The following is a 26,930-nucleotide window of genomic DNA, read 5'->3' as shown; positions in this document are numbered from 1 at the left end:
TTTATAATCAATTCAAAGCTGCTGTGCTCTGAGGCTCTTTAAATCTGTTTTATTGTAACAGCCTTTGTTTTACATGATCTCTGCAAAAATCTGCAAATTTTAACGATCTGTTTGATAACTATTTCATTTGAAAATAAGTGTCTTGATTTTTGACATGCACTGGATATTACATGTAAACAAAAGTTTGACTACCGACTGCTCAGCTTAACAGGGCGTGAAATTGGGCTCATTAACGCCCAGGTGCTATGAGTGCCGTTAAAGCTCCAAAATGGTGGCCGTGGTGTACACGCACACTTGTTGGATGAATCACACCCGATGCCACATTGGTAAGGGCGTTAGTGTGTGCACAGTGAACGTCTGCCAGAAGTCTGCAGGAAGATCATGACGTCAAATAGCATTTAACACTGATTTGACTTCAGCAGCAGAAAGGGTGGCTCACCTGAACTATCTAAAGGGATTATTAACTACTCAGGGTTAGTTTGCTTGTTGATTTCTTCTGGCTGTTGCTACATTTCGATATTGGTTTCAGGTTGAAAACGTCTACAGGAAGTGCTGTGGCAGGTGCTAAAGGACTTTTTGCTTCTGCGCAAACCAGTTGCTTCCAGTTGATGGAAGAGGGAGGAGACAGAAAAGGGCTTTCAGCAGGAGAACATAACTGTCCACTGTGTTCAGAGAGCAATTCTCCCACCAGAACCTCAGCAAGGAACTGTGTTTGCAATATCTGCACTTCAGTAAGGACATCTTCACTGAAATCTGCTGCAGCCTCAAATGCAACATTTAAGTAGGGCCAAGACTGCATCACCAGTGGCTCTGAAGGTGACTGCAATGATGACATTTTGTGTGACTGGCTTCTTCCAAGTTGGAGCTGGTGATATTTGCAGCATTTCGTAGTTTGCTCTCCACTGCTGCATAAGGGAGGTCACTGAAGCACTTTATTCAGTGAGAGCTAACTACATTTCATTCTGTCTTACCAGATACAAGCAGGTGGAGTGAGCATGCAGCTTTGCTGGGAATTGCAGGCTTCCCCATGGTGCAGAGTGACAGTGACTGCACACACATATTGCTCTGTGGACATTGCATGTCAGTTCGGCCCTTTACTGGATCAGAAAGGATTCAGCTCTCTCAAAGTCTGAGTGTGTGACCATAAGCAGAGAATCATTCAGGTCAACGCCCGGTATCCTGGCAGCAGTCATGGTGCCCTCATTCTGTGGAAGTCTGTTGTGCCAGCTACATTTAAGTCGCCACAGCAAAGCAGAGGATTGCTACTGGCCGATAAGAGCTATCCATTGACCACACTGCTGATGACTCAAATGCACAACCCATACACAAGTGCACAGCATGCATAGAATGGAAGCTATGCTGCCACACAAAATGTGATAGAGCAGATCATTGGGGTGCTGAAACAACAGTTCTGCTTCCTGGGCTGCTACAGAGGAGCCCTTCCGTACTTGACAAAGTGGGTGTCAACATGCAGCAGAGCATTTCACCATCATGAGGGAACAGCCCTTGCCACCAGCTGTATGACGAGCAGCTGTGGAGCAGGAGCATGAGGAGGAGGAAAGGAAGGGAGGAGGAAACCTAGACAGCCTCTTTCTGCCTGGGCAGAACTCAGCCGAGTGCAATGCCAGTAATGGCAACCCCAATTGCCCAGTCACCAACAGTTCCACACTTTACCTTCCCTCTGTCACTGGCTATCACAGTGTCCACTTGGCCACAATGCAAAACTAAAAGCTGACACAAAAGAAGCAATCCAAACCAAATTTATAATTGAACTCGTGTCATATGGCGTAGAAAAGTCAACTAATCACTCTTGTGATTAGTGCCTGTCTTCCGTGTGCCTTTGTCTGTCCTAATGCTCCCCAGTACCTGGTGAATGGCTGCTGACATTCAGTGGAGGAAACTGCAGATGGCCTTTAGGATGACCTTGAACGGCACTGGGTCTTCAGGGCCTGGCTTCAGACTGCACCAGCTAGGGCAGCAGCAGTCTGAAGTGGCTGGCGAACAGACAATAGCAAGGGCACTGGCGGAGTGGCGCAGTGATGGGAGGACGAATGCTGTCATCCTGTGAGAGGACAGCAGGTTTGTGCTCCATGGAGCCACTGCCACTCCGCCAGTGCAGCACCTCAGCAATCCTTGTAATGTGTTGGAGGACTGATTGCTGGACTGATGTGATACCGTTTGCACACTGTCATTCACAGCCATGATGGCAGCAGTCTGACTTTGCATGACAGCAGTCTGAGCTTCCACTGCAACATTCAGATGTTTGGTGGCTTCTGCTTGTGCTGTAAAGGAAGCTGCAACTTCAGTCATCAGATGTTGCATCATGGTTGGATCCACAAGTGCGCGAGCAGAAATAAAAACAGAAAGTGCTGGAAATACTCAGTAGGTCAGGCAGCATCTGTGGAGAGAGAAACAGAGTTAACATTTCAGAAATCTGATGAAAGGTCACAGACCCGAAACATTAACTCTGTTTCTCTCTCCACTGCCAGATGCTGCCAGACCTGCTGAGTATTTGCAGTGTTTTCTGTTTTTATTTCAGATTTCCAGCATCTGCAGTAATTTATTTTGGTATTAGTGTACAAATGGGGTTGGCCACCACTTCCATGCTGGAAAGGATGGAGTCAAAGCTTTGCACATAGCCATGTGCCATGTTGGTGCTGGATTCTCCCATGCTCATTGACTTTGACCGCAGGCTTTCTGGCAGGCTTCCCAATGCACCAAACATTTCATTGTGCAAACCCATCAGCCTTCTTCTGTAGGCTGCCCCATTGACATCCTCACCGGAGTCTTCTGTAGCGGAATCCATGTGCAACCTCGCCCTCTGGCGACCTGGCACCTGAGCTGGTGGCTGTCAACATGAAAATTCATCATCTTCAACACTGTCCTCTTGGTCTTCCTCCATTGCCTGATCAGGTTGCACTTCTTGGGTATTTGAAAGGAGAAAGGCACAAGAATAAGGTTATTGTGAGGGGTAGAGGGGAAGGTAAGAGGTGAATACTTCTACTATCTGGAGCTTGTAAATCAGAGAGATTATGGGAAGAGGAGGAAGTGGGATGTGAGAAGGAGGCTTAGGTGTGAGGATAATGTCACCTTTGATGGTTTCAGCCAAGTTGCTGACTACGGCCTTAACAATGGGCATTCCAATAATGGCGAGCACTGCCTCCACCATGGGGTTCAGGACATGCAGGTGCACCTGTCTCCCTGCGAGCCTTAGCTCTGATGTCTCTGCTTGTGCAGCACCTTCTTCTGCAAGAGAGAAGGAAGTGTGTCACTCGGTCTGTCTTGAAGTCTGTTTGGCAGATGTTACTGTCATTGTTGAATAGTTAGCAGTGTGTGCATGATGTGAGATGTGGGTGTGAGGCTTGCAGAACTGCTAAGTGTGTGAGGGTAAAGTGAAGCATATGAATGTTAGAAATGAGGCCTGATTGATAGAGATTATTAGTAGATGCGTGATGGGGGTGTAGTGATATGAGCAGTAGATTAGTTTACTGGTACAGTTGGTGGGATATCCATTTAGAGATGCTTTCACTGACCTTGACCACTCTATGAGGTCATTGAACATCTTGTGGCACTGAATCCAGGTCGTTGGGGCTTGACTCCTGCCACTGACCGCCATGACTATCTGATCCCACTGCCTACAGTGTCTCTTGGCCCCCTGCAGATACAGGGCATCGCTCCTCCTTTCAGTCACCTCCACCAAGGCCTCCAATGCAGTGTAGGAAAACCACATGTTGTGCCATTATTCACTGATTCCCAGGTCAGATTGACTTCCTGCACAACTGCCAGCACCTGCTCTAGCCACAAGATACTTCCTCTTTAAGAGGTGTATGCTAGCTTTAACTGGTGCTGGCAAGGTACAATTTTGCCCCATTTGTTGCCAACATATTAAATTTGAGAGTTAAAAGGGTCACATTAGATGAATTATGTAGCTCGTACCCACGTTGAGATTCAAATACTCTGAAACCTTCTACTTAAATTGCTTGAATAGCTGTATAATAGCAAATTATAAAGAGCAAAAGGGCAGACACAGCCTGAAGAAAAATTCATCCAGATGTTAGATAAAGTAATAAAATGTAATAAGCTTTAATATTTTTTACCTTTGTTGATCCAATGTCACATATCGGATTTTCTCTGCATACTTATTAAATCCTGTGGTTATTATGATGATCCTTGTACTAAGGTGTCAGCTGTGGCTCAGTTGGTAGCAGTCTTGCTTCTGAGTCAGAAGGTTGTGGATTCCACTCTCACTTCAGAGACTTAAGCAATAAATTTAGGGTTACCAGCAGTGCAGTACTGAGGGAATGCTGCACTGCTGGAGTTGCTGTATTAATCTCTGAAACCAAGTGGGCTCCAGACATATTGACTCCCACCCTTCCTCTGGATTCAGTCTATATGAACGAGAGGGAGATGCAGATGCGAGGAAAACCTGTGTCTTCAAAACCTGCCCAGGCTATGTAACCAAAAGACAAATGGAGAGGACACTTCACCCTTGAAGTGCAGCAGATGATCTCCTCTGACCTCAAAAGTTATCACTCAACCAACATCACTGAAACAGATTATATAGTTATTTTCACCTTGATGTTTTTGAGACCTTGCTCTGTGCAAATTGGCTGCTGCATTTCCTACATTACAACAGAGACTGCATTTTGAAAGTACTTCATTAGCTATAAAATCACTTTGGGACATCCTGAGGTCCTGAAAGGCACCATATAATCAGAGTGGCAACATTTGAGTAAGTCGCTGTTATAATAAAGCGGTAATGTATTCTTTTTTATTTTAAAAGCAACTCACTAAATTTTTTGTCCAAAAATTGAGTTTTCCTGAGAATAAATTTGTGAGGTAATTTTGTTTAAACAGGTTTTTAACATGAGAGAAATGTGTACAGAAATGCCAGTGTTGCAGAATAGTTCCACCAGCATTTTCTGTTGTGATCCTACTGGGCTCACAGTTTAAATTCGCACCATGCTATTTCCTGGCCTGTGGCAAGGGCACAATTTTGTCTGCTTAATGCAGTTAAATGAGGGCATTCATGTTCAGCTCTCTATTTTCTGAGTTTTGGGTTTAGATCATACCCAGCATTAAGTTTTCCCATTCAAGGTAGATATTAAAAGGCAAGCTGGATTCCTGCAAGTGGGTTAGGAATTCTTAAAGGATCGCAACCATTTTTTTTGCTGATAGCAATTTTACATTAAATATCTTGTTTGTTTTCCCCTACCACTAGTCTTAATGCTTGAAAGTTGAACAAAGAGCTTGCATTGAAACTGCAATGAGACAAATGACAAAATAATTCATTTTAGTGATGTCGGTTGAGGCAAAAATGAATTCTCCTATTCTTCTTCAAGTCGTGGCATGGGATTGTTTATATCCATCATGAGTTTAGTCTCTTGTCCAATAATTGGCATTTCCAACAGTGCAGCACTCCCTCACTACTACTCAGCACTGAAGCATCAGCCAAGATTATGTGTTCAAGTCTCTGGGTAGGGCTGAATCCATAACCTTTGGACCCAAAGGCAAGTGCTACCATCGAGCCAAGACTATTACTGTGTAGATGCCATCGACATCTTCGTGTCCTTTTTTGAATCATTGTCACTGTTACGTTGTATGAAATATATTAGTCAATTTATGCACAAACAACAACTGAAATAAATGAGCAGTTAACCTCTTTATAATGGTGCTGATTGACTGGTGTTAGTTGGCCAGAATACCAAGAGAGCTCCCTGCTCTCCTCTGAATGATGCCGTGGGATATTTTATTCCCACCTGACAGCCGGAGCCTCATTTCATGCAAACAGTTGACAGATGTATTATTCAAAACTTCGCAGAAGAAGATCAGCAAAAACCCCAGAGAAATGGTTTAAGTGTCCATGTACACCATTTCTCTGGGGTTTTCACCAATCATCTGCCAAAGTTATGACAGCAGATTGAAGAACCCTGGTGGAAATTCTACCCCAGTGTTCTCAGGAAAAGTGGGGAAATATTGGCAAGAGATAGGATAAACAAATGACAAAAGAGGGCTAAAGTGTGCTGAGAGATTTTGCCATGTTTGACTATTAACATTATCTATTAGTAATATGTTCTGTGGAAGGCAATGGTAATTCAAACGAAATGTCATTCTGTTGCTTTTGATATCATTGAGTTACTGTTGAGTCTGTTGAGGATCACAACAATTTGCATTTAAACAGCATCTTTAACATAGTAAATCATCCCAAGCTGCTTCACAGGGAACAGCAAACAAAGGTCTGCAGTAAAAGGCAGCAATGGCTCAAAATATATCAATTTATGTGTGATAGAACTTACACTGAACTAAATTAAAGGCTCATTGTACCGCATTTAATTTGTTAAGAAAATAGTCCAGTTTTTCTTGAAACCAAATCTTTGTGTCACTAAAGGGTAGAAATCCTGATAAGTGTCTGTGGGGGTCCTGTGTGGAATGGAGGTACAGTTTGCTCTGGTAGAAATGCAGGGCAGTGTGTCTTTCTCAGGCTTCAAGGGGCTTGCATCACTAGGAATGTTAGACTTGCAAGGCATAAGTACCCGGTGGAAACAAAGTGCCAGCTTGGCAGTTTCCAAGGTAGCAGTTTATTTACATTTATTGTAATTTATTATTCAGTAATATTCCACAGGTGGATGTGGAAAGGATGTTTCCTCTTGTTGGTAAGTCCAGAACTAGGGGGCACTATTTTAAAATTAGGGGTTGCCATTTTAGGACAGAGATGAAGAGAATTTTGTTCTCAGAGAGTTGTGCGACTTTGGAACTCTCTGCCTCAGAAGGTGGTGGAGGCAGGGACATTGAATAATTCTAAGGTGGAGGTAGATAGATTCTTGTTAGGCAAGGGAATCAAAGTTCTTGTGAGTAGATGGGAGTGTGGAATTCGAGACACAAACAGATCAGCCATGATCTTATTGAATAGTGGAGCAGGCTCGAGGGACCGAATGGCCAACTTCTGCTCCTAATTCGTATGTTCGTAGCAACATCAAGTAGGGCAAAACTGCAAGCTCCAACTGACACAAACTCCAACTCACCCAGAACTCCAGCGCTCTTATCTGTACTTCATAAGTATCATTTCTATCCTGGTCAATCATTGGTTCTGTATCCTCCAGTATATTAATTTTCAAATCCTCAGGTGCAAATTCCCCCAAGGCTGTCATCCCACTGTACCTTCTCAACTTGCATATCTGATCTAATTCTCCTCCCAATCCCTGCTCAATGTCCAAATTCTCCTCCCATCATCATCCCACCCCACATAAACAGCAAGTGAGGCATTGTGGGATGCTTCACTATAAATATAAGTTGCTATAATTAAGAACCGTTACAGGCTCTGATCTGGTTGTAAGGTGTTTTCATACTGGAGCAGAACCTTATCACCTTAGAAAAATCCTTCCATCAGGGACGCATGCGGGTCTTGTCCCCAAAGGTCTGTGAGACCCACCCGCCTGCGCAATCTGGAAGGAAATCTGCTGCCCTCGCCTGGTCTGTCCTACATATGACTCCAGACCCACAGCAATGTGGTTGACTCTTAACTGCCCTCTGAAATGGCCGAGCAAGTCATGCAGTTGTCAAGGGCAATTCGGGATGGACAACAAATGCTGGCCTTGCCATCGACACCCACATCCCATGACAGAATAGAAAAGAAATTTCTGGACATGGCCAGTTAAGAGGCCACCTCCAAGAACCTCAACCAATTCAAGTCTACAGGCGGGTTCCTAAGCCTGCAGCTTTGGAAGGCCAACAGCCCCACCAGGAGAGGTGGGTGCTGCTCAGGCAGCAAGGAGAGTGCGAGGGTGCCTCAAAACGGAGGCGCCCTCAAAAGTGTCCATAAAATATAAAGCCTGATGAGGGCTGAAGTCGGCGGGCCCCTCGGAGCGGAACGAAAAACCCTCTGGAGGAATCACTTGGGCGGCAGAAGTGACCGTTCCAGCCCAGGGCCCCATGGCATGAAGCCTCACCTGGGATGCCGCCTCCAAGGAACTACCGGTTTTGGCACTCAGTGGAGGCCACTCCAATGCCAATCAGATCCTGACAGATTCCTCCCTCTCATTAGCTTCCTAATTGCTAATTATTGGCTACCCATTGTTGGGCGGGTAGCTACTTCCATTCCTCACTCGCCTCCAGCAAGATCGCCTGAAGGCGGAAACCCATTGGCCCGTTGACCCAACGCCTTAATCTGCAAGTTTGTTCCCTTGCCTTCAAACCCACTTCTGCGGGACAGGGAAGATTCTGCCCTGGCTGTTTGAAGTGTGTCTTGCACAGACAGCTGCAAGTCAAATGAAATGCTGTTAGAACTCTCTTACATCAGTTTTAGTGGGTCTTCCATGTGCCAGTCTTAGTGAATCCCATTCATTTTAGTTTTGGTTTGCAGCCGTATGTGTGAGAGCCGTGTTTCAAGTACCCAGTGGCACTAACACAATACAAAAGCACTTGTACAAGTTTCTACTGTACATAAGCCTGGGTAGTTTAACTTTGCAGGGATAGCATTACTATGAATGTACAGCAGATCTACAGTACCTTGTACAATTGAAAACAAAGGTAACAAAATACAGAGAGTTTATTCCATTGATAACTGAAGTTATTCTTTCTCTTAGATAGTTGTAGCTGAAAATTAGGCTCCCGTACACAGATATGAAACTGCACGTCCATGTTAAAGACACCACAGTTAAATAAATGTGGCAAATATGCAGCTACAGCATTATAAAGATGCTATGCATTTTTCAATCAATAAAAACATATTTAAAGATGTGAAAATCGACTTACTGATAAAGTCTGAAATTCAAAGGATAAAATAATAGGGCTGCTTTCTTTTCAGAGTGTCGTGTGATGAAATCGTCCTACTCACGTTCTGGTAGTACCTCACGACATTCCGGATCAAAAAGTCCTGGGCCATCTCGTCGAAGCAGGTCTCCTGCATCAGGTACAGCTTTTTAAAATGGCAGTACAATAAAAAAAAAAGTGAAGGACTACTTTTCACAAACCCCTGAGGAAACTGTGTATGTGAATGAGTTGGCAGAAAAATAACAGTGTGCACAAAAAAAGACTCCTCTATTCCCAGCGTATTATCTTTTCTGTAAGCTGTTTTCCGTGTGCCCGTTTCTGACCTTTATCCCTTACACTTCAATTGCTGTTTCCATCACATGAAAGGCTTTTGAATATTCTCAAAGTAAGTAATGTGAATAAGTGTATCGTGTCCCTGACTGATTAGCAGAAAAAGCACCAAATATTACAGATGGTTATTATGAATTGGAGACCTTGTTAAACATTTAATCCTTGGAATTTTAGAATTCGTAGCACATTAGGGTTTTCTTTGCCTCACATTTCTCAGATACACGCACAGTTTCCTTTCCCAGCAAACGAACCCCGGGGTTCATTTTAACTTTGGTCAATGGCATAAAATGGCCGATATTGAATTAACTGCCATTTATATCACCCTGCTAGACTTTTCTTTCAGTTACAAAGGAAAATCGAGTGGGTTATATAACAGGCGGCCAATTTGATATTGCAATCTTACACTACTGCCCAAAAATAAAATTACCCCCACTTTATTTATGTGAGCCAGTTGCAAACATATTATTTCATTCTGCACCAAAAAAAGGCACCTGCATGTTTAAACTTATCCATGTGGCAGAACAAAGGTTTAATGTAAAAACACACTCTGAATCTTTGAATAGAAACACAAAGCCTTATTTTCACATAGTTGGCTTGCAGCCATTGTTAAATAATTGTGCTTCAGATCTGTTTCTCCAAATTACTTGACTTTTTTTAAAAATTGTATACCGAGCCAGTAAATGCAATGGACTGTGCCCTGTGTGTGATTGTATATTTGTGATCACTGATATGTCTTCATATCCTTATATTAGTCTTTGTTGCTCAGATAAATGTTGTCTGCAATTGTACTAATTCCTCCTGGTCTTTAACCCTTGTGTTTTGGATTTGATATTCTGTTCTATTTATGATTGTGTGGTAACATCTCTCCTTAATGTTTTCTCCTTTTTGTGTGTTAACTGAATGAGTACAGTTAAAAGAGGAGGTTACTACACAGCTTATTCTCCAGTCAAATCCCCAGGTGAGCCCCTCTTTTCATACAATCCCATCTCACACTTGGTTATGATCCACCAAGCAGGTTTGTCTGAACAAAAATAATATTCACAAAGAGCCTGAATTTCCTCTTCTCAACAGCTAACTCATGGCTGAAAGGAGGAGGAGTACCTGTCCATGTAATGTTGATGTTGATGCTACGATCACCTAGACTTTACCAGCTCTATCCTATTGCTAGCATAATTACCAATGGCATAAATAATAGCAAATATGTTCTTCGTGTGTAAACCCCATTTACAACTTGAAAAATTCTGGGGGTGAAATTGCACTTGGACAGTAGCACAAAACAAACAATAACAAACCAGCAATAAAAACTGAAAGTGCTGGAAATACTCAGCAGGTCTGGCAGCATCTGTGGAGAGATGCTGCCAGACCTGCTGAGTATTTCCAGCACTTTCTGTTTTCATTTCAGATTTCCAGCATCCGCAGTAACAAATCAGCAGCTGTTTAAACCCCATTGAAGTCACTGCAGAAGAAAATAGGGCGCAGTGAAAATCAGGAGGCCTAGTGCTATCATCCATTTCACGCAACAGACAAAACCAATTCCATCCTTCTGCATCCTCCAAATACCAACCATTTAAACAGGATACTTAGTCCACGGAGTCCAATTTTTCTCCGTTGGACAGAAACGATACTTGCACCTGAAAGTTTGACAACTGAAACACCAAAGTACAAATCGAATAATAAATTTGCAGTGTGCCGTGCAAATAACGATATTGGTGCTATGGTGCTTTGATTATTATTGCAGAATTAGATCCTGCAATAGAAAGGGGAAAATGGACTCAGGTTTAGGATTAAACTGAGTATTAAAGGTGACTCAGAAGTGAGTCAAAAACTGAAATAAATTCAAAAGTCTGGAGCATACATGAGCAAGACTTTGATTTGATAGTCCAGATAGTCTTTCTTGTTTCTAAACCCCTTGTTTTCCTTTCTATTTCTCAGTTCTTGACACTGGAATGTGGAGTTTGGTAACAAGGCAGGAGTTTTGGGCCCCGCCAAAGTCGGGAATGGAGGCAGACGGGGCCTGAAAATATTGGTGCTGACTGGCGTGCTGGTTTCCCAGTGCCAGCCATTTTGTGGCAGGCAGGTTTGGGCCCTGCAAGGCTGCCCACGTCCATGAGGCCGGCAACTAATTAGATTCATTAAGAAACTCGTTAAGGGTACGTAATGGAGGCCAACTGGGATTTTCCTTCCTGACTGGGTGCAGGTAAAGCCAAAGGCCACTCTGTATAGGGATTCAGCACCCCCACAATGGTGATCTGCCTACTTTTTCTATTTTTTAATTGATTTTTTTTTAAGTAGCTGATAGGCATGTTCGTGTTGAAGCACCCTTTCAGTTACTTACCATTTATTGCAGCTGGCTGCTCCTCTGAAGCTGGAAGGCCTCTGATTGGCTCTCCAGCTTTGAGAGCCCACCTGCTATCCTTAATTGGACAGGGAACCTGTCTCCATGCCAATTAAGGGGGCGCCCTGGTAAAATCCCAAAGAGTGACTGTTTCCCCCCAGGATCGGGCTCAGGATCGGGAAACAGTCCCAGCTTTCCTGTCCCCAAAGCAAAAATCTGGCCCCAAAACTGTGCTGCCCTGCTTTGTGACCAGAAATAATGATGTAAAATCTGACAGACAATGCCACTTCATCATTCCCATGTAATTTGAATGCAGCTGCCTTTATATGAGTGGACATATTCAAAAGCCATTGTTACTTACAGCAGAAAATTCAAGAGAGGACAGCTATCAGCGATTTCCTGCCCCAGGTCTGTCCAAAGTTGCATGGAATCTGAGCAGAACATCTTGGCTACAGTGCTGATAACTGCAGCTCTTCAATAATCAGTGTCACTCTTGACAGTATTACCTTTTACTTAAGTCTCATTTTAATGCCGCTAATTTAAGAAAGAGACTTAACTTGACATGGGTGATCAGGACTGTGTTGCATTAACTAGACCTTTATGTGAGAAAATATTTATTTACAAATATTTTGATCCATGAAATATTCAGTAGGAAGTACAGGATTCCTCAGTGATCCACACTGACATGTTTATTTAAACTGTACAGTATTACAAAATTAAACAATTAGCAGTATCGAATGGCATGAAATTCGGCTCTGTAGTGCCTGGTTGCTGTTTTGCCTCTAAAATGGCATCAAAAGCACTCATGCATACTTCTGGTGCTAGGTGCACCGGACGCCAAATTGTTGAAGGCATTCGTGCACCTGCAGGGAGTGTCAATCAGAAGTATGCAGAACAGGCAGATCTTGACGTCAATCAGGTAATGCTGATTGGATGCAAACGCTGCCATTTTGGAGCTCAATGCTCCAGTTAATGCCTTCTCAAACTTGCACAGCTGTACACACGTTCAGTAGCAAGAAGGACTCCCCCATCACTGCTATTTTATTACACTATATTACGAGTGCCCAATCCGAGTATTAACATGGCTTGTCCATGTGGAATATACCTCCAGAAAAACCACAGTCGAGCAAAGTCAGCTGTATAACCGAAATCCTTCAATGTTGCCAAGCATGGAGGAACACCACACCAGTCGGAAAATGCAACCAAGTTCAGGTTTATGTCTTGAACCATCAGCATTATGCATCTTCCAAAAATAATGAGTTATGACAAACATAATGAACAATTACAATACCAGACCGATGTGGTAAAACCCCACTCAAGCACCAGGAGCTCTGGTGTCACCATTGGCACCAGCCAGAAAACATCCATACAACACCACATTCTGAAGTAATTGTAGCCATCGATTCTTGATGGTCTAGTCTCTCAAATCCTCACTTATCATTAAAGACTTGAAGGAGCTCGGGTGTCAGTGAAATAGTTAGGCTTGAAGTCTATTGTGCGAATGCCTTATATTTATGGATTCCCGGAAACTTCATGAATCTGTTTTTACTGTTCAGCCATTTCCCCCAGGCCCCCATCACAAACCAAAGAACTTAATATTGGCTCCTTTGGTAAGGGCCAGAATTTCAGCGGTCAGATGTTTGTACTTATCACACTTCTCCTTCCATGCCCTCAAGTGACATATAATTATCCTCGAACGGTATTATAATGTCTACTGCAGCTATATTTACAGCTTTCTTGAAAATAATATCTGGTTTCCAAAGTGATCCATCTGGTGACCTAAGTCTTGGCTCCATGTAGAAAGTCCAACTATATTTGCCTGCATGTTTTTGAAGCAGTTCAAGAATTTTATTCTGACACATTCTTTACATACCGACAGCTACCGGAAATGTGAGCCAAGGTCTTGTTAGGACCTCACACCTTCTGCAAGTTTTGATTGCTTAGAGCCGTCCACGTAAAAGTGTGGTTCTTGTTGGGTAAAAATTGCATCTAAGTAACATGCTATTAATGAACTGTGACTGCTCAATATTATAACATGCTTTGGTCCATGCATTAGATACCGGATCGTTCTTGAAGTAACTTGAAGAGTCCCGGCTTTGAATGTCTGCCCATTTGGCAAACTCCCAATCTTGCCATTCTGCATACCTGTTATCCAGTTTCAGTCTTACAGGTTCAGGAATGGAGGCCCACTGCATGTTAACCGATTCATTCAATACCCGCTAGCCAGCTGCCTGGGTTTCGCCATCCTTGAGTCACAGGAACTCCTTGACCTCTTTCAGGTTTTCAGGTTCCTGTACCTTGCAATGGAGTCAGTGTTACGTTCCCCTTGGTATTTGAGTGATGCTCAGATGACCTCATCATTGGAATCGTCAAGGGACTCTAGTTTCCAAATTATCACTGATAGAATATGAATTTCTAACCTGGGGGGGCCAAAATCTCCATTTCGGTTGCTGGCATATAATAACCCATCAGTAGTTTAAATAGGAAGCTGCAAAATCTCTTCAGCTGTTTTCCTGATTAATTCGTCCAATTGAACAAGTGTATTCTGGGATGCTTCTGTACGAATTAGATGGTAATACATTCTCTGAATGAAACGAGTTTTCAGGAGCACAATTCTCTTTGATGGCTTGAGTCCTGCCGCTCTCAGACTCAAGATCCATGAACCAAGCTTGGCCGCCCGTTTGTCCTCAGTGATTCCTGCCCATAGATCTATTTCAGGCTCCCTGGTATTTCTCATTTTCCCCAGGTGGGGGTGGGGGGGCTGCTGGTGGCAGGGTGTAATGCATGGGGCCACCTTTCAAATGCCAATTTTCTAGTTGGTTATAAAAGGAAGGTCTTCCCCTTACTAGTAAAGTGAAAGCCAACAGTTGTCTTGGTATTAATCTCCAATCCTTTGTCACAGAATGACTGCACAATCTTAACATTCCTAGTCATTCTGGTATGAGAGTCACTGAGAAGTGCAATGTCATCTGTGAAAGCCAGCGATGAGCAGTTAACCTATCTTGTAGGCACAACTTCACTCCCATTTTGGCCTTCTCCAACGAGCAAATCAATGGGTCCATAGCAATATTAACAGTATTGGAGAAAGTGGATCACCTTGTTTAACACCACTCCTGATAGGGATTGGTTCCATTTGAGTTCCATGACCCATAACCACTGTGAAAGTATTACTGTACAGGTCTTCAACCAGGCAAATGAAGTTACTGGGTAGGCCCATCCTGTCAAGGGTTTTGGTCAACATTTTTTGTTCAACAGAATCAAAATGCTTTGGCTAAGTCCACAAAGACAATAGCCAAATCTTTTTCATTCCTCTTAGCCCCCTTTATAATGTTCTGCAAGACGGAAATGTTTTCATTACATCCGGGCGTAGAGGCTATGAAGCCTTTCTGGCGGTTCTTAAGAGTTACTGTCTCACCAAACCTCTTCGTCATGATCTTATTGAAAAGTTGCAGCAACATTGGTCCTATTGGAATTGGTCGCCAGTTATCAATACTTATGAAGAAATTGGTGTTTTCTGATTTTGATATTAAAACAGTGCGACTTTTATAGAGTCATAGAATCCTACAGCATAGAAACAGGCCCTTCGGACCACCGCGTCCATGCCGACCATAATACCTATCTATACTAATCCCACCTGCCTGCATTAATTCCATATCCCTCTATGCCTTGCTCATTCAAGTACCTGTCCAGATGCCTCTTAAATGTCGCTACTGTTCTTGCCTCCATCACCTCCTCAGGCAGCTCATTCCAGATACCCACTATTCTTTGTGTGAAAAATTTACCCCTTTGATCCCCTTTAAACCTCCTCCTTCTCACCTTAAATCTATGCCCTCCAGTTTTAGTCACCCCTACCATGGGAAACAGACTCTGGCTATCTACTCTATCTATGCCTCTCATAATTTTATATACCTCTATCATGTCCCCTCTCAGCCTCCTTCGCTCCAGGGAAAACAAACCCAGCCTATCCAATCTCTCTTTATAACTCAAGCCCTCCGAGCAAGGCAACATCCTTGTGAATCTTTTCTGAACCCTCTCTAGCTTAATCACATCTTTCCTGTAGTGCGCCGACCAGAACTGCACACAGTACTCCAAATGCGGCCCAACCAACGTTATGTACAACTGTAACATGACGTCCCAACTCTTGTACTGAATGCCTCGGCCAATGAAGGCAAGCATGCCATACGCCTTCTTCACCACCCTGTCTACTTGTGTTACCACTTTCAGGGAACTATGTACTTGCACCCCAAGGTCTCTCTGCTCAAGGACACTCCCCAGGGCCCTCCCATTCACTGTATATGTCCTGCCCTGGTGTAACTTCCCAAAATGCATCACTTCGCACTTGTCTGCTTTAAACTCCATTTGCCAATCCCTTGCCCACTTTCCCAGTTTATCTATATCCTGTTGTAACCTTAGACAACCTTCTTCACTGTCCACTATACCACCAATTTTGGTGTCATCTGCAAACTTACTAATCATGCCCCCTACATTCGCATCCAAGTCATTAATATCTATGACAAACAACAGAGGGCCCAGCACCAATCCCTGCGGCACACCACTCGTCACCGGCCTCCAATCTGAAAACAACCCTCCACTACCACCCTCTGCCTCCTATCACCAAGCCAATTTTGTATCCAATTTGCTAGCTCACCCTGGATCCCATGTGTTCGAACCTTCTGGACCAGCCTACCATGTGGGACCTTGTCAAAGGCCTTGCTAAAGTCCATGTAGACAACGTCCATCGCCCTGCCCTCGTCAATCCTCTTGGTCACCTCCTCGAAAAACTCAATCAAATTCGTGAGACATGATTTCCCTCGCACAAAGCCATGCTGACTATCCCTAATCAGACCATGCCTTTCCAAATGCATATAAATCCTGTCTCTCAGAATTCCTTCCAATAACTTTCCCACCACTGATGTATGGCTCACTGGCCTGTAGTTCCCTGGCTTATCCCTGCTGCCCTTCTTAAATAAAGGCACAACATTAGCTATCCTCCAGTCTGCCGGTACCTCATGGCTAACAATGATACAAAAATCTCTGCCAGGGCCCCAGCAATCTCCTCCCTTGCTTCCCATAGCATCCTAGGATACACCTGCTCAGGCCCTGGGGAATTGTCCACCTTAATGCACTTCAAAACCTTCAACACCTCCTCCTTTGTAATGTTGATATGCGACAGGATATCGGTGTTCCCTCCCTTGAACTCACTAGCTTCCATGACCTTCTCCACGGTAAATACAGACGGGAAGTATTACTTTAAGACCTCGCCCATTTCCTGTGGCTCCACACATAGATTACCACACTGATCCTTAAGGGGACCTACTCTCTCCCTAGCTACCCTTTTACTCTTAATATACTTATAGAATCTTTTAGGATTCTCCTTTATCTTATCTGCCAGGGAAATCTCATGGCCCCTTTTCGCCCTCCTAATTTTCTTCCTAAGTGTACTCCTACATCCCTTATACTCCTCGAGGAACTCGCTTGACCCCAGCTGCCTATACCTGACATATGCCTCCTTCTTTGTCCTGAGCAGACCCTCAATATCCCTCGTCAACTAAGGTTCCCTAAACTTGCCAGCCTTGCCCTTCCATCTAACAGGAACATGCCGGCCCTGATCTCTTCCGATCTCACTTTTAAAAGCCTCCCTCTTGCCAAATGTCCCTTTACCGCGTAAACAGCCTCTCCCATTCAACATTTGAGAGTTCCTGTCTGATGCCATCGAATTTACCTTCCCCCAATTTAGGACTTCAACCTGAGGACCAGTCCTATCCTTTTCCATAACTATCTTGAAGCGAATAGAGTTATGGCCACTGGTCCCGAAGAGCTCCCCCACTGACACATCAACCACCTGCCCAGCCTCATTTCCTAAGAGGAGGTCAAGTGTAGCCCCTTTTCTCGTTGGGCCATCCACATACTGCTTCAGAAAACTATCCTGGACACACTTAACAAATTCTTCCCCATCTGATCCCTTCGTACTAAGGCAGTCCCATTCAATATTAGGGAAGTTAAAATCACCTGCTATTACAACCCTATAATTCCTACACCTATCTGTGATTTCCCTACATATATGCTCCTCCAATTCCCTCTGACTATTGGGGGGCCTATAGTATAATCCCATCAAAGTGATCACTCCTTTCTTATTTCTAAGTTCTACCCATATGGCCTCACTGGGCGTTCCCCACAGGATATCCTCTCTAAGTACTGCCGTGATGTCCTCCCTAATCAATAGTGCAACTCCCCCTCCTCTCTTACCTCCACCTCTGTCACGCCGGAAGGATGAGTACCCCAGAACATTGAGCTGCCAGTCCTGCCCATCCCTCAACCATGTTTCCGTAATAGCTATAATATCACAATCCCATGTACCGATCCATGCTCTGAGTTTGTCTGCCTTACCTGTAAGGCTTCTTGCATTAAAGTAAATGCAATTTAGCCTACCAGACCTTCCATGCTCCTTGTCCTGCCCCTGCCTGGCCTGCCTACTGGACTTGCTTGCTTTAACCTCTACATTTGCCTCAATTATCTCATTGGAGAGACTGCTCCTCTGGGTCCCACCCCCCTGCAAGACTAGTTTAAACCCTCCCGAGTAGTACTAGCAAACCTCCCCGCAAGGATATTGGTCCCCTTCCAGTTCAGATGCAACCCGTCGTTCTTGTACAGGTCAGCTCTGCACCAGAAGCGATCCCAATGATCCAAGTAGCTGAAGCCCTCCCGCCTACACTAGCTCTTCAGCCACGCATTCATTTGGCTTATCCTCCTATTCCTACCCTCACTTGCACGTGGCACAGGGAGTAATCCTGAGATTACAACCCTCGAGGTCCTCTTTTTAACCTTCTGCCTAACTCCCTATATTCACTTTGCAGGACCTCATCTCTCTTCCTGCCTATGTTGTTAGAACCAATATGGACCACGACCTCTTGCTGCTTGCCCTCCCCTTTCAGAATGTCCTGCAGCCGCTCTGAGATATCCTTGACCCTAGCACCAGGGAGGCAACATACCATCTTGGAGTCTCATTTGCGGCCACAGAAATGCCTATCTGCACCCCTTACAATAGAATCCCCTATCACTATAGCTTTTCCATCCCTTTTTCTCCCCTGCTGTGCAGCAGTGCCCTCCCTCCGTGGTGCCACGAACTTGGCTGTTGCTGCTTTCCCCTGGGAGGTCATCCCCCCCCCCCAGTGTCCAGAGCGATATATCTGTTTGCGAGGGGGATGGACACAGGGGACTCCTGCAATACCTGCCTGCGCCTACTACTCCGCCTGGTGGTCACCCATCTCTTTTCTGCCTGTGCAGCCATTACCTGCGGTGTGACCACCTCACTAAACGTGCTATCCACGATGTCCTCAGCATCGCAGATGCTCCACAGTGAATCCACCTGCAGCTCCAGCTCCATGATCTCTGGAATGGTGCCTGATTCCAACCACAGAGAGAAGAGATGGGGAAGCAAGGTCTCATCCTCTTCATTTAAATTGAAGATGTCTTCAACTTTCATACCGTCTGGTCCAACCGAACTCCTCAGGTCTATCCCATTTAGTGTCATCTCAATTTCCTTCCTTGTAATTGCCTTCATCAAAGTGGTGTATTCCATACATTCTGTGTACTTAGCAAATTTGGAAATATTCGATTTATTATTGGGTCTGTTCAACTTAGTCCTAAAACAGCTCTCTAGCTCCTCTTTGCTAAGACGACAGACCCTGGTGGAGGGTGTCCCCATAATCAGTCTTGCCAATCTTTTCCTGTCAGTTTTGTATAGTATCTGAGTTGTCTTGTAAGTGGCCTTCTTAGCTGCCCATCTTCTTTTAGCCCTGGAGTTGGCCATCCCACCAAGGCAATGCTTCTCATCACTACCCGCCCTCTTTGATGTCTTATGAGGTTTGACCTTTTCAATCACCATCTCAGTAATATTCTCTATTAATCAAATAGTAAGGGCCCTGGTGTCTGGATTATCCTGTTCTTGGAGTAATTCCTCTGTTGAATTAATTGGTTGTATAAATCTCTATGTTTTGGAATATTAGCCGGTGGTCTGACTATTCTAGTTGAGATCCTAACCTGATTTTGGTTTCCATTGGAATACACCTCCTCCTCTTGGTCAGGGAGATCTACCGTGGGACAGCCCTCTGCCAGTACATTTGATGTAGTGGCTCATGTTTGAATAGCTTTCAATATCCTGACACATTATGTGCATCTGGTACGCAGGGATTTAATTTGGTGCTTCTTGGCCAACTGCACCCTCAACAGGCCAACTGTTTGATGCACCATATTGCAGCGATTACAGAATAACCCGGCTGTAGGGCAGTGGATAATAATATCTGCCAGTTTGTTCCTGTCATATACTGGTTTAATAACCACCTCTTCACAATAGGTGTTCCCATCAATTGTTTCAGAACCCACAGGAACATTGACCATGGTAGATTCAATTTCCAAACCTAGGGTGGTCGCTAGGTTCCTATTATAAAAGTCTGTTTTTGGATGACCGTCGGTACCCTTTTTCCCTTAGGATGTTCGGATTCCTCCACCATGTCCACACGATTGTTATCACCGATTGGCCCTTTCATCCTATGGTGTCTGGCTACCGGGACCGGGTGCCAATGGGGCAGGTCGTAAGCTGTTAAACATCTCAAATCCTCCTCACTGGTCTGGATGGAGGAGGACGTTCTCACTAGCCCTTCAGTCATCGATCTAGCACACATGTAACATAAACATTTTTCGCAGCGTACCGCTATATGTGACACCGCTATGGGAACATTATTTTTCGGGGACCCATCCCATCCGGAAAGGCATAATTTACGAGGAATAGTCATAACTTTTTCTGAAAATAAAAGAGCCCTGGACTTCTCGAGCAGTTGATCTCTGCAGATCACCAGCTGTCTCATGTTACTTTCGGTCATTTCGCCAACAATAAATCATTCTTATCAGCGGGGCCACGTGGAGGCACGACTCAACTGTGGGCCGCAAGAACACGAAAGTCGCCACAGTAGGTAACCACCAGACGGACTCAGAATCATAGTTACTCTCTTTCAGGTTAGTGGCTGATTGATTTCTACTGGTTCTTGTTGTGATTGTAGAAGTGTTTGGTGGTTTCCAGAGCTGTTCAAAGTTGCTGAAGTCTACAGGGAGTGGTGTGGCACATGCTGAAGGATCTTGTCCTGACTTCTAGGATTTTGCTCTGACCACTTGTTCCCAGACATGGCTACAGTAGTTTGCATCCCCTTTGGACTACAGAATCAGAGAGAGAGAGAGAATGAGTAGATGCCATGCAGAGTATGCCAAGCTGCTGGACGATGGAGAAGGAGGAGGTGGAGAAGGGCTCTCAGCAGGGAACAATTCTCTTACCTGAGTCTAAGTGAAGAAATGTGTCAAGCCTCTCTGTTTCACTAAGGACGTCATTACTGAAATCTTCCACCTGCTGCAGCCACAACAGCAGTGTCCGAACAGGTCGAAGGCAGCGTTGCCAGTGGCTGTGAAACTGACCATGGCCATGAACTGTTATGTATCTGGCTCCTTTCAGGCTGGAGCAGGTGATATTTGCAACAGCTTACTGTCCACTATTGCATTAGGGAGACCAGTATTCCAAGAGAACTCAGTTCTCCATTAACCAACCGACCCACATCTTCCCTTCCCTCTGTAACTGACCATCGTGCATCCTCTTGGCCACAATGCTAAAATAAAAGCCACCAGAAAACAAACATTCCAAACCAAGTTTATGAATCAAACCATGGCACATTATATACAAAAGTCAACTATTCACTATTCTGCATTCTCTTCGTGCCTGTCTTTGTGTGCCTTGGCCTGTCCTAGTGCTCTCACGTAATGCTACCTCAAGTGGCTGCAGCATGGCTGGTGGAAGGCTGCTGACTTTCAGTGGAGGAGGCTGCAGTTGGCTTTGCAGGACAACCTCCAGCAACCTTGGCCCTAGAAGGCCCGCTTCAGACTGCACCACCTCGGCTTGGGTGGCAGCAGTCTGGGCAGGCTGACTACCAGCGCACTGGTGAAGTTGTGGTGGTGGGAGGATCATCCTGAGAGAGGACAGCAGGTTCATGCTGAATAGTACTACTGCAACTCCCTGGGGCAGTGCCTCAGCAATCCTAGAAATCTGTTGGAGGACAGATTTCTGTTCTTCTATGACACCCTCCAAACCTCTTTGAATACTGGTATCTGTAGCCATGATGACAGCAGTCTGAGGCTTCGTGGTCGCAAGCAGAGTTTGCATGAGAACAGTTTGAGCTTCCAATGCAGGACCCAGATGTTGGGTAGCTTCTGCTTGTAGTGCAATGGAAGCTGAGACATCAGCTATCAGTTCTTGCATCATGGATGGATTCACAAGTGTTCCCCTGGAGTTGATCACCATTTCCACACTGGAGAGGATGGGCTCTTTGACATTGACTGCAGGCTTTCTGGCAGCCGTTTTTATTATTTGTTCATGGGAGTGGGCATCGCTGGCAAGGCCAGCATTTATTGCCCATCGCTAATAGCCCTTGAGAAGGTGGTGATGAGCTGTCTTCTTGAACTGCTGCAGTCTACAGGGTGTAGGTACACCCACAGTGCTGTTAGGGACAGAGTTCCAGGATTTTGACCCATCAACAGTGAAGGAATGGCGATATATTTCCAAGTCAGGATGGTGTGTGATTTGGAGGGGAACTTTCAAGTGGTAATGTTCTTACATAATAGAGGTCGCAGGTTTGGAAGCTGGTGTTGAAGAAATCATAGAACCTTGGTGACCTGCTGCAGTGCAACTTGTAGATGGAACACACTGCTGCCAAAGTGAACTGGTGGTGGAAGGAGTGAATGTTTAAGGTGGTGGATGGGGTGCCAGTCAATCCTGTCCATGCACCAAGCAGTTCAGTGTGCACACCCATTAGCCTTCTTCTATAGGCCGCCCCACCAAGGTCATCATCTAAGTTCTCTGTGGCAGAACTGGTGTGAGACTTTGCCCTTGTCCCCTGCCTTGGCTGCAGCTCACTCATGCCCAGTGCTTCATCGTGTGCAGATTCCTCTAAAGTATATTCAGTGTCAGTATCTGAGACGGTGACTGTTTTGTTTCTTCATCATCACTGTCTTCCTGCTCTTCCACCTCTATCTTATTCACCACTGCCTGACCAGGTTACAGCTCTTGGGTGTTCGAAAGGAAAGAGGGCATGGGTAGGGTTGTGGTGAGGGGTGGAAAGCAAGAGGTAAATGCTTGGACCATCTGTAGCTTGTCAATTAGAAGAGATTATGGGATGTGTGGTAAGTGGGATTTGAGAAGGAGAATTAAGTATGAGCATACCATCATTTTCAATGGTTTCAGCCCAACTGCTGGACACAACCTCAGTCATTGCTGCCTCAATGACAATGACTATCGTCTCCTCCATGGGGAGAAGGGCAGGACTGGATATTAAATATTCTTGAATAGAAGGTGTTCAGGAAAGATAGGAAAGGAAGGAGAGAAGGAGGGGTAGCTGTATTGATTAAGAAGAATATTACAGTGCTGGAGAGAGAGAGGCTGTCCTAGAGGGTTCAAGGATAGAATCTATGTGGTTAGAGCTAAGAAACAATATAGAAGTACCATGACATTGCTGGCAGTATTCTATAGGACACCAACTAGTGGGAAGGATATAGAGGAACAAATTTGCAAGGACATTACAAAGAGGTGCAAGAATTATAGAGTTGTTACAATGGAGGACTTTAATTGTCCTAATATAGACTGGGATAGTATTAATGTAAAAATCAGAGGTGGGGGGGGTGGGGGTGTAAGGGTTTCTAGAGTGTGTTCAGGAGAATTTTCTACATTGGTATGTTTCCAGTCCAATGAGGAAGAAGGCATTGCTGGATCTGGTTCTGGAGAATGAGGTGGGTCAAGTGAATCAAATGACAGTAGGGGAACATTTAGGGAACAGTGACCATAGCATCATAAGGTTTAGGTTAGCTAAGGAAAAAGACAAGGAGCAATCCAGAGTAAAGATAATTAGTTGGGGGACGACCAACTTCAATGGAGTGAGAACGAATCCGCCCCAGGTAAATTGAAAGGCAAAACTGTAACAGAACAATGGGCTGTTTTTAAAGAGGAGATGGTTCAGGTACAGTCAAGGTACATTCCCACAAGGGAAAGGTGTCCAAACAGATCCAGAGCTCCCTGGATGATGAAAGAGATACTCTAATTGGCAGGATGTGACTAGTGGTGTCCCGCAAGGATCTGTGTTGGGGCCTCAATTATTCACCAAATTTATGAACAACTTAGGTGATGGGACAGAAGCCACATATCCAAGTTTGCTGATGACACAAAGATAGGCGGCATTATAAGCAGTGTAGATTAGAAACATAGAAAATAGGAGCAGTAGCAGGCCATTCAGCCCTTCGAGCCTGCTCCGCCATTCATTATGATCATGGCTTATCATCCAACTCAGTAACTTGTTCCCGCTTTCGCCCCATATCCTTTGACCCCTTTAAACCCAAGAGCTATATCTAACTCCTTCTTGAAAACATACAATGTTTTGGCCTCAACTGCTTTCTATGGTAGCGAATTCCACAGGCTCACCACTCTCTGGGTGAAGAAATTTCTCCTCATCTCAGCCCTGAAAAATTTACCCCGTATCCTTAGACTATGACCCCTGGTTCTGGACTCCCCCACCATCGGGAACATCCTTCCTGCATCTACCCTGTCAAGTCCTGTTTTATAGGTTTCTATGAGCTCCCCCTCACTCTTCTGAACTCCAGCGAATATAATCCTAACCGACTCAATCTCTCCTCATATGTCAGTCCCGCCATCCCAGGAATCAGTCTGGTAAATCTTCGCTGCACTCCCTCAACAGCAAGCACATCCTTCCTCAGATAAGGAGACAAAAACTGCACACAATATTCACAATATTCCAGGTATGGCCTCACCAAGGCCCTGTATAATTGCAGCAAGACATCCCTGCTCCTGTACTCAAATCCTCTCGCTATGAAGACCAACATACCATTTGCCTTTTTTACTGCCTGTTGCACCTGCATGCTTACCTTCAGCGACTGGTATACAAAAACACCCAGGTCTCGTTGCATATTCCCCTCTCTCAGTTTATAGTGGTTCAGATAATAATCTGCCTTCCTATTTTTGCGACCAATGTGGATAACCTCACATTTATCCACATTATACTGCATCTGCCATGCATTTGCCCACTCGCTCAACTTGTCCAAATCACCCTGAAGCCTCTCTGCATCCTCCTCACAACTCACCCTCCCACCCAGTTTTGTGTCATCTACAAATTTGGAGATATTAAATTTAGTTCCCTCATCTAAATCATTAATATATATTGTGAATAGCTGGGGTCCTAGCACCGATCACTGCGGTACCCCACTAGTCACTGCCTGTCAATCAGAAAAAGACCCATTTATCCCTACTCTTTGTTTCCTGTCTGCCAACCAATTTTCTATCCATCGCAATACACTACCCCCAATCCCATGCACTTTAATTTTACATGCTAATCTCTTCTGTGGGACTTTGTCGAAAATCATCTGAATAAACCACATGTGGCTCCCCCTCATCAACTCTACTAGTTACATCCTCGAAGAATTCTAGTAGATTTGTCAGGCATGATTTCCCTTTCGTAAATCCATGTAGACTCTGTCCGATTCTACCACTGGTCTCCAAGTGCTCTGCTATAAAATCTTTGATAATGGACTCTAGAATTTTCCCCACTACTGACGTAAGGCTGACTGGTCTATAATTCCCTGCCTTCTCTCTATGTCCCTTTTTAAATGGTGGGGTTACATTAGCTGCCCTCCAATCTGTGGGAACTGTTCCAGAGTCTATAGAATCTTGGAAGATAACCACCAATGCATCCACTATTTCTAGGGCCACTTCCTTAAGTTTTTTGGGATGCAGACCGTCAGGCCCTGGGGCTTTATCGGCCTTCAATCCCATCAATTTCCCCAACACCATTTCTCTACTCTTACTGATTTCCTTCAGTTCCTCTCTCTCACTAAGCTCTGTGTTCCCTAACATTTCTGGTATGATATTTGTGTCCTACTTTGTGAAGTAAGCATTTAGTTGGTCAGCCATTTCTTTGTTCCCCATAATAAATTCCCCTGTTTCTGACTGTAAGGGACCTACATTTGTCTTCACTAATCTTTTTCTCTTCACATACTGACAGAAACTTTTACAGTCAGTTTTTATGTTCCCCACAAGCTTGCTCTCGTACTCTATTTTCCCCTTCTTAATCAATCCCTTGGTCCTCCTTTGCTGAATTCTAAGCTGCTGCCAATCCTCAGGTCTGTTGTTTTTCCTGGAAAATTTATATGCCTCTTCCTTGGATCTAATGCTATCTCTAATTTAGCTTGTAAGCTATGGTTTGGCTACCTTTCCCATTTTACTTTTGCGCCAGACAGGAATAAACAATTGTTGCAGTTCATCCATGTGCTCTTTGAATGTTTGCCATTGCCTTTCCACCATCATCCCTTTAAGTAACGTTTACCAATCCATCATAACCAACTCGCACCTCATAACTTCATAGTTTCCTTTACTAAGATTCAGGACCCTTGTCTCAGAATCAACAACATCGCTCTCCATTTTGATGAAGAGTTCTGTCATATTATGGTTGCTCATCCCCAAGGGGTCTCGCACAACTAGATTGTCAATTATTCCTCTCTCATTACACAATACCCTGTCTAGGATGGCCTGTTCTCTAGTTGGTTCCTCAACGTATTGATCCAGAAAACCATCCCGTATGCATTCCAAGAATTCCTCCTCTACGGCATATTGACTAATTTGATTTGCCCAATCTATATGCAGATTAAGGTCACCCATAATTTCAGATGTTCCTTTATCACATGCATCTCTAATTTCCTGTTTAATGCCATTCCCAGAATCACCACTACAGTTTGTGGGTCTATATACAACCCCCACTAATGTTTTTTGCCCCTTAGTGTTTCTCAGCTCTATCCATACAGATTCCACATCGTCAGAGCTAATATATTTCCTCACTATTGCGTTACTTTCCTCTTTAACCAGCAATGCAACTCCACCGCCTTTTGCTTTTTTTCTGTCCTTCTTAAATACTGAATACCCCTGCATGTTCATTTCCCATCCCTGGTCACCTTGCAGCCATGTCTCTGTAATCCTGACTATATCATACCCGTTTACATCCATTTGCGCGATTAATTCATCCACTTTATTGCGAATGCTCCATGTGTTAAGGCACAAAGCCTTAAGGCTTGTCTTTGTAACATTACTTGGCCCCTTCCCACTATTTTTCACTGTGGCCCAGTTTGATTCTGGCCCTTGATTTCTCTGCCGATCACTTTTCTTATTCCCCTTACTGTCTTTTGTTCTTGTCTTTGATCCCCCTTCCTCTGACTCCTTGCAAAGGTTCCCATCCCCCTGCCATTTTAGTTTGAAGCATAAAATTACAAAGAAATATTAATAGAATAAGTGAATGGGAAAAACTGTGCCAATGGATTTCAGTGTTGGCAAATGTGAGGTCATCCATTTTGGATTCTCAAAGGATAGAACAGAGGACTTTCTAAATGGTGAAAAGCTAGAAGGTCCAAA

At 44.4% G+C, this 26,930-nt stretch overlaps 1 protein-coding gene across 1 annotated transcript in view; it reads left to right on the top strand.

Moving 5' to 3' along the window:
- The window catches only part of dclk2a (doublecortin-like kinase 2a), a 476,915-nt gene that overhangs the window by 264,927 nt on the left and 185,058 nt on the right, over positions 1-26,930 (top strand). The window contains exons 4-5 of the mRNA XM_068041163.1: positions 8,804-8,908; positions 10,010-10,057. Of these exons, the coding sequence (XP_067897264.1) occupies positions 8,804-8,908; positions 10,010-10,057 (153 nt within the window). The remainder of the gene's footprint in view (positions 1-8,803; positions 8,909-10,009; positions 10,058-26,930) is intronic.

This window comes from Heterodontus francisci, chromosome 1 (assembly GCF_036365525.1).
Source record: "Heterodontus francisci isolate sHetFra1 chromosome 1, sHetFra1.hap1, whole genome shotgun sequence".
NCBI classification, from domain to species: domain Eukaryota; kingdom Metazoa; phylum Chordata; class Chondrichthyes; order Heterodontiformes; family Heterodontidae; genus Heterodontus; species Heterodontus francisci.
This window is presented reverse-complemented; position numbering and strand designations above follow the sequence as displayed.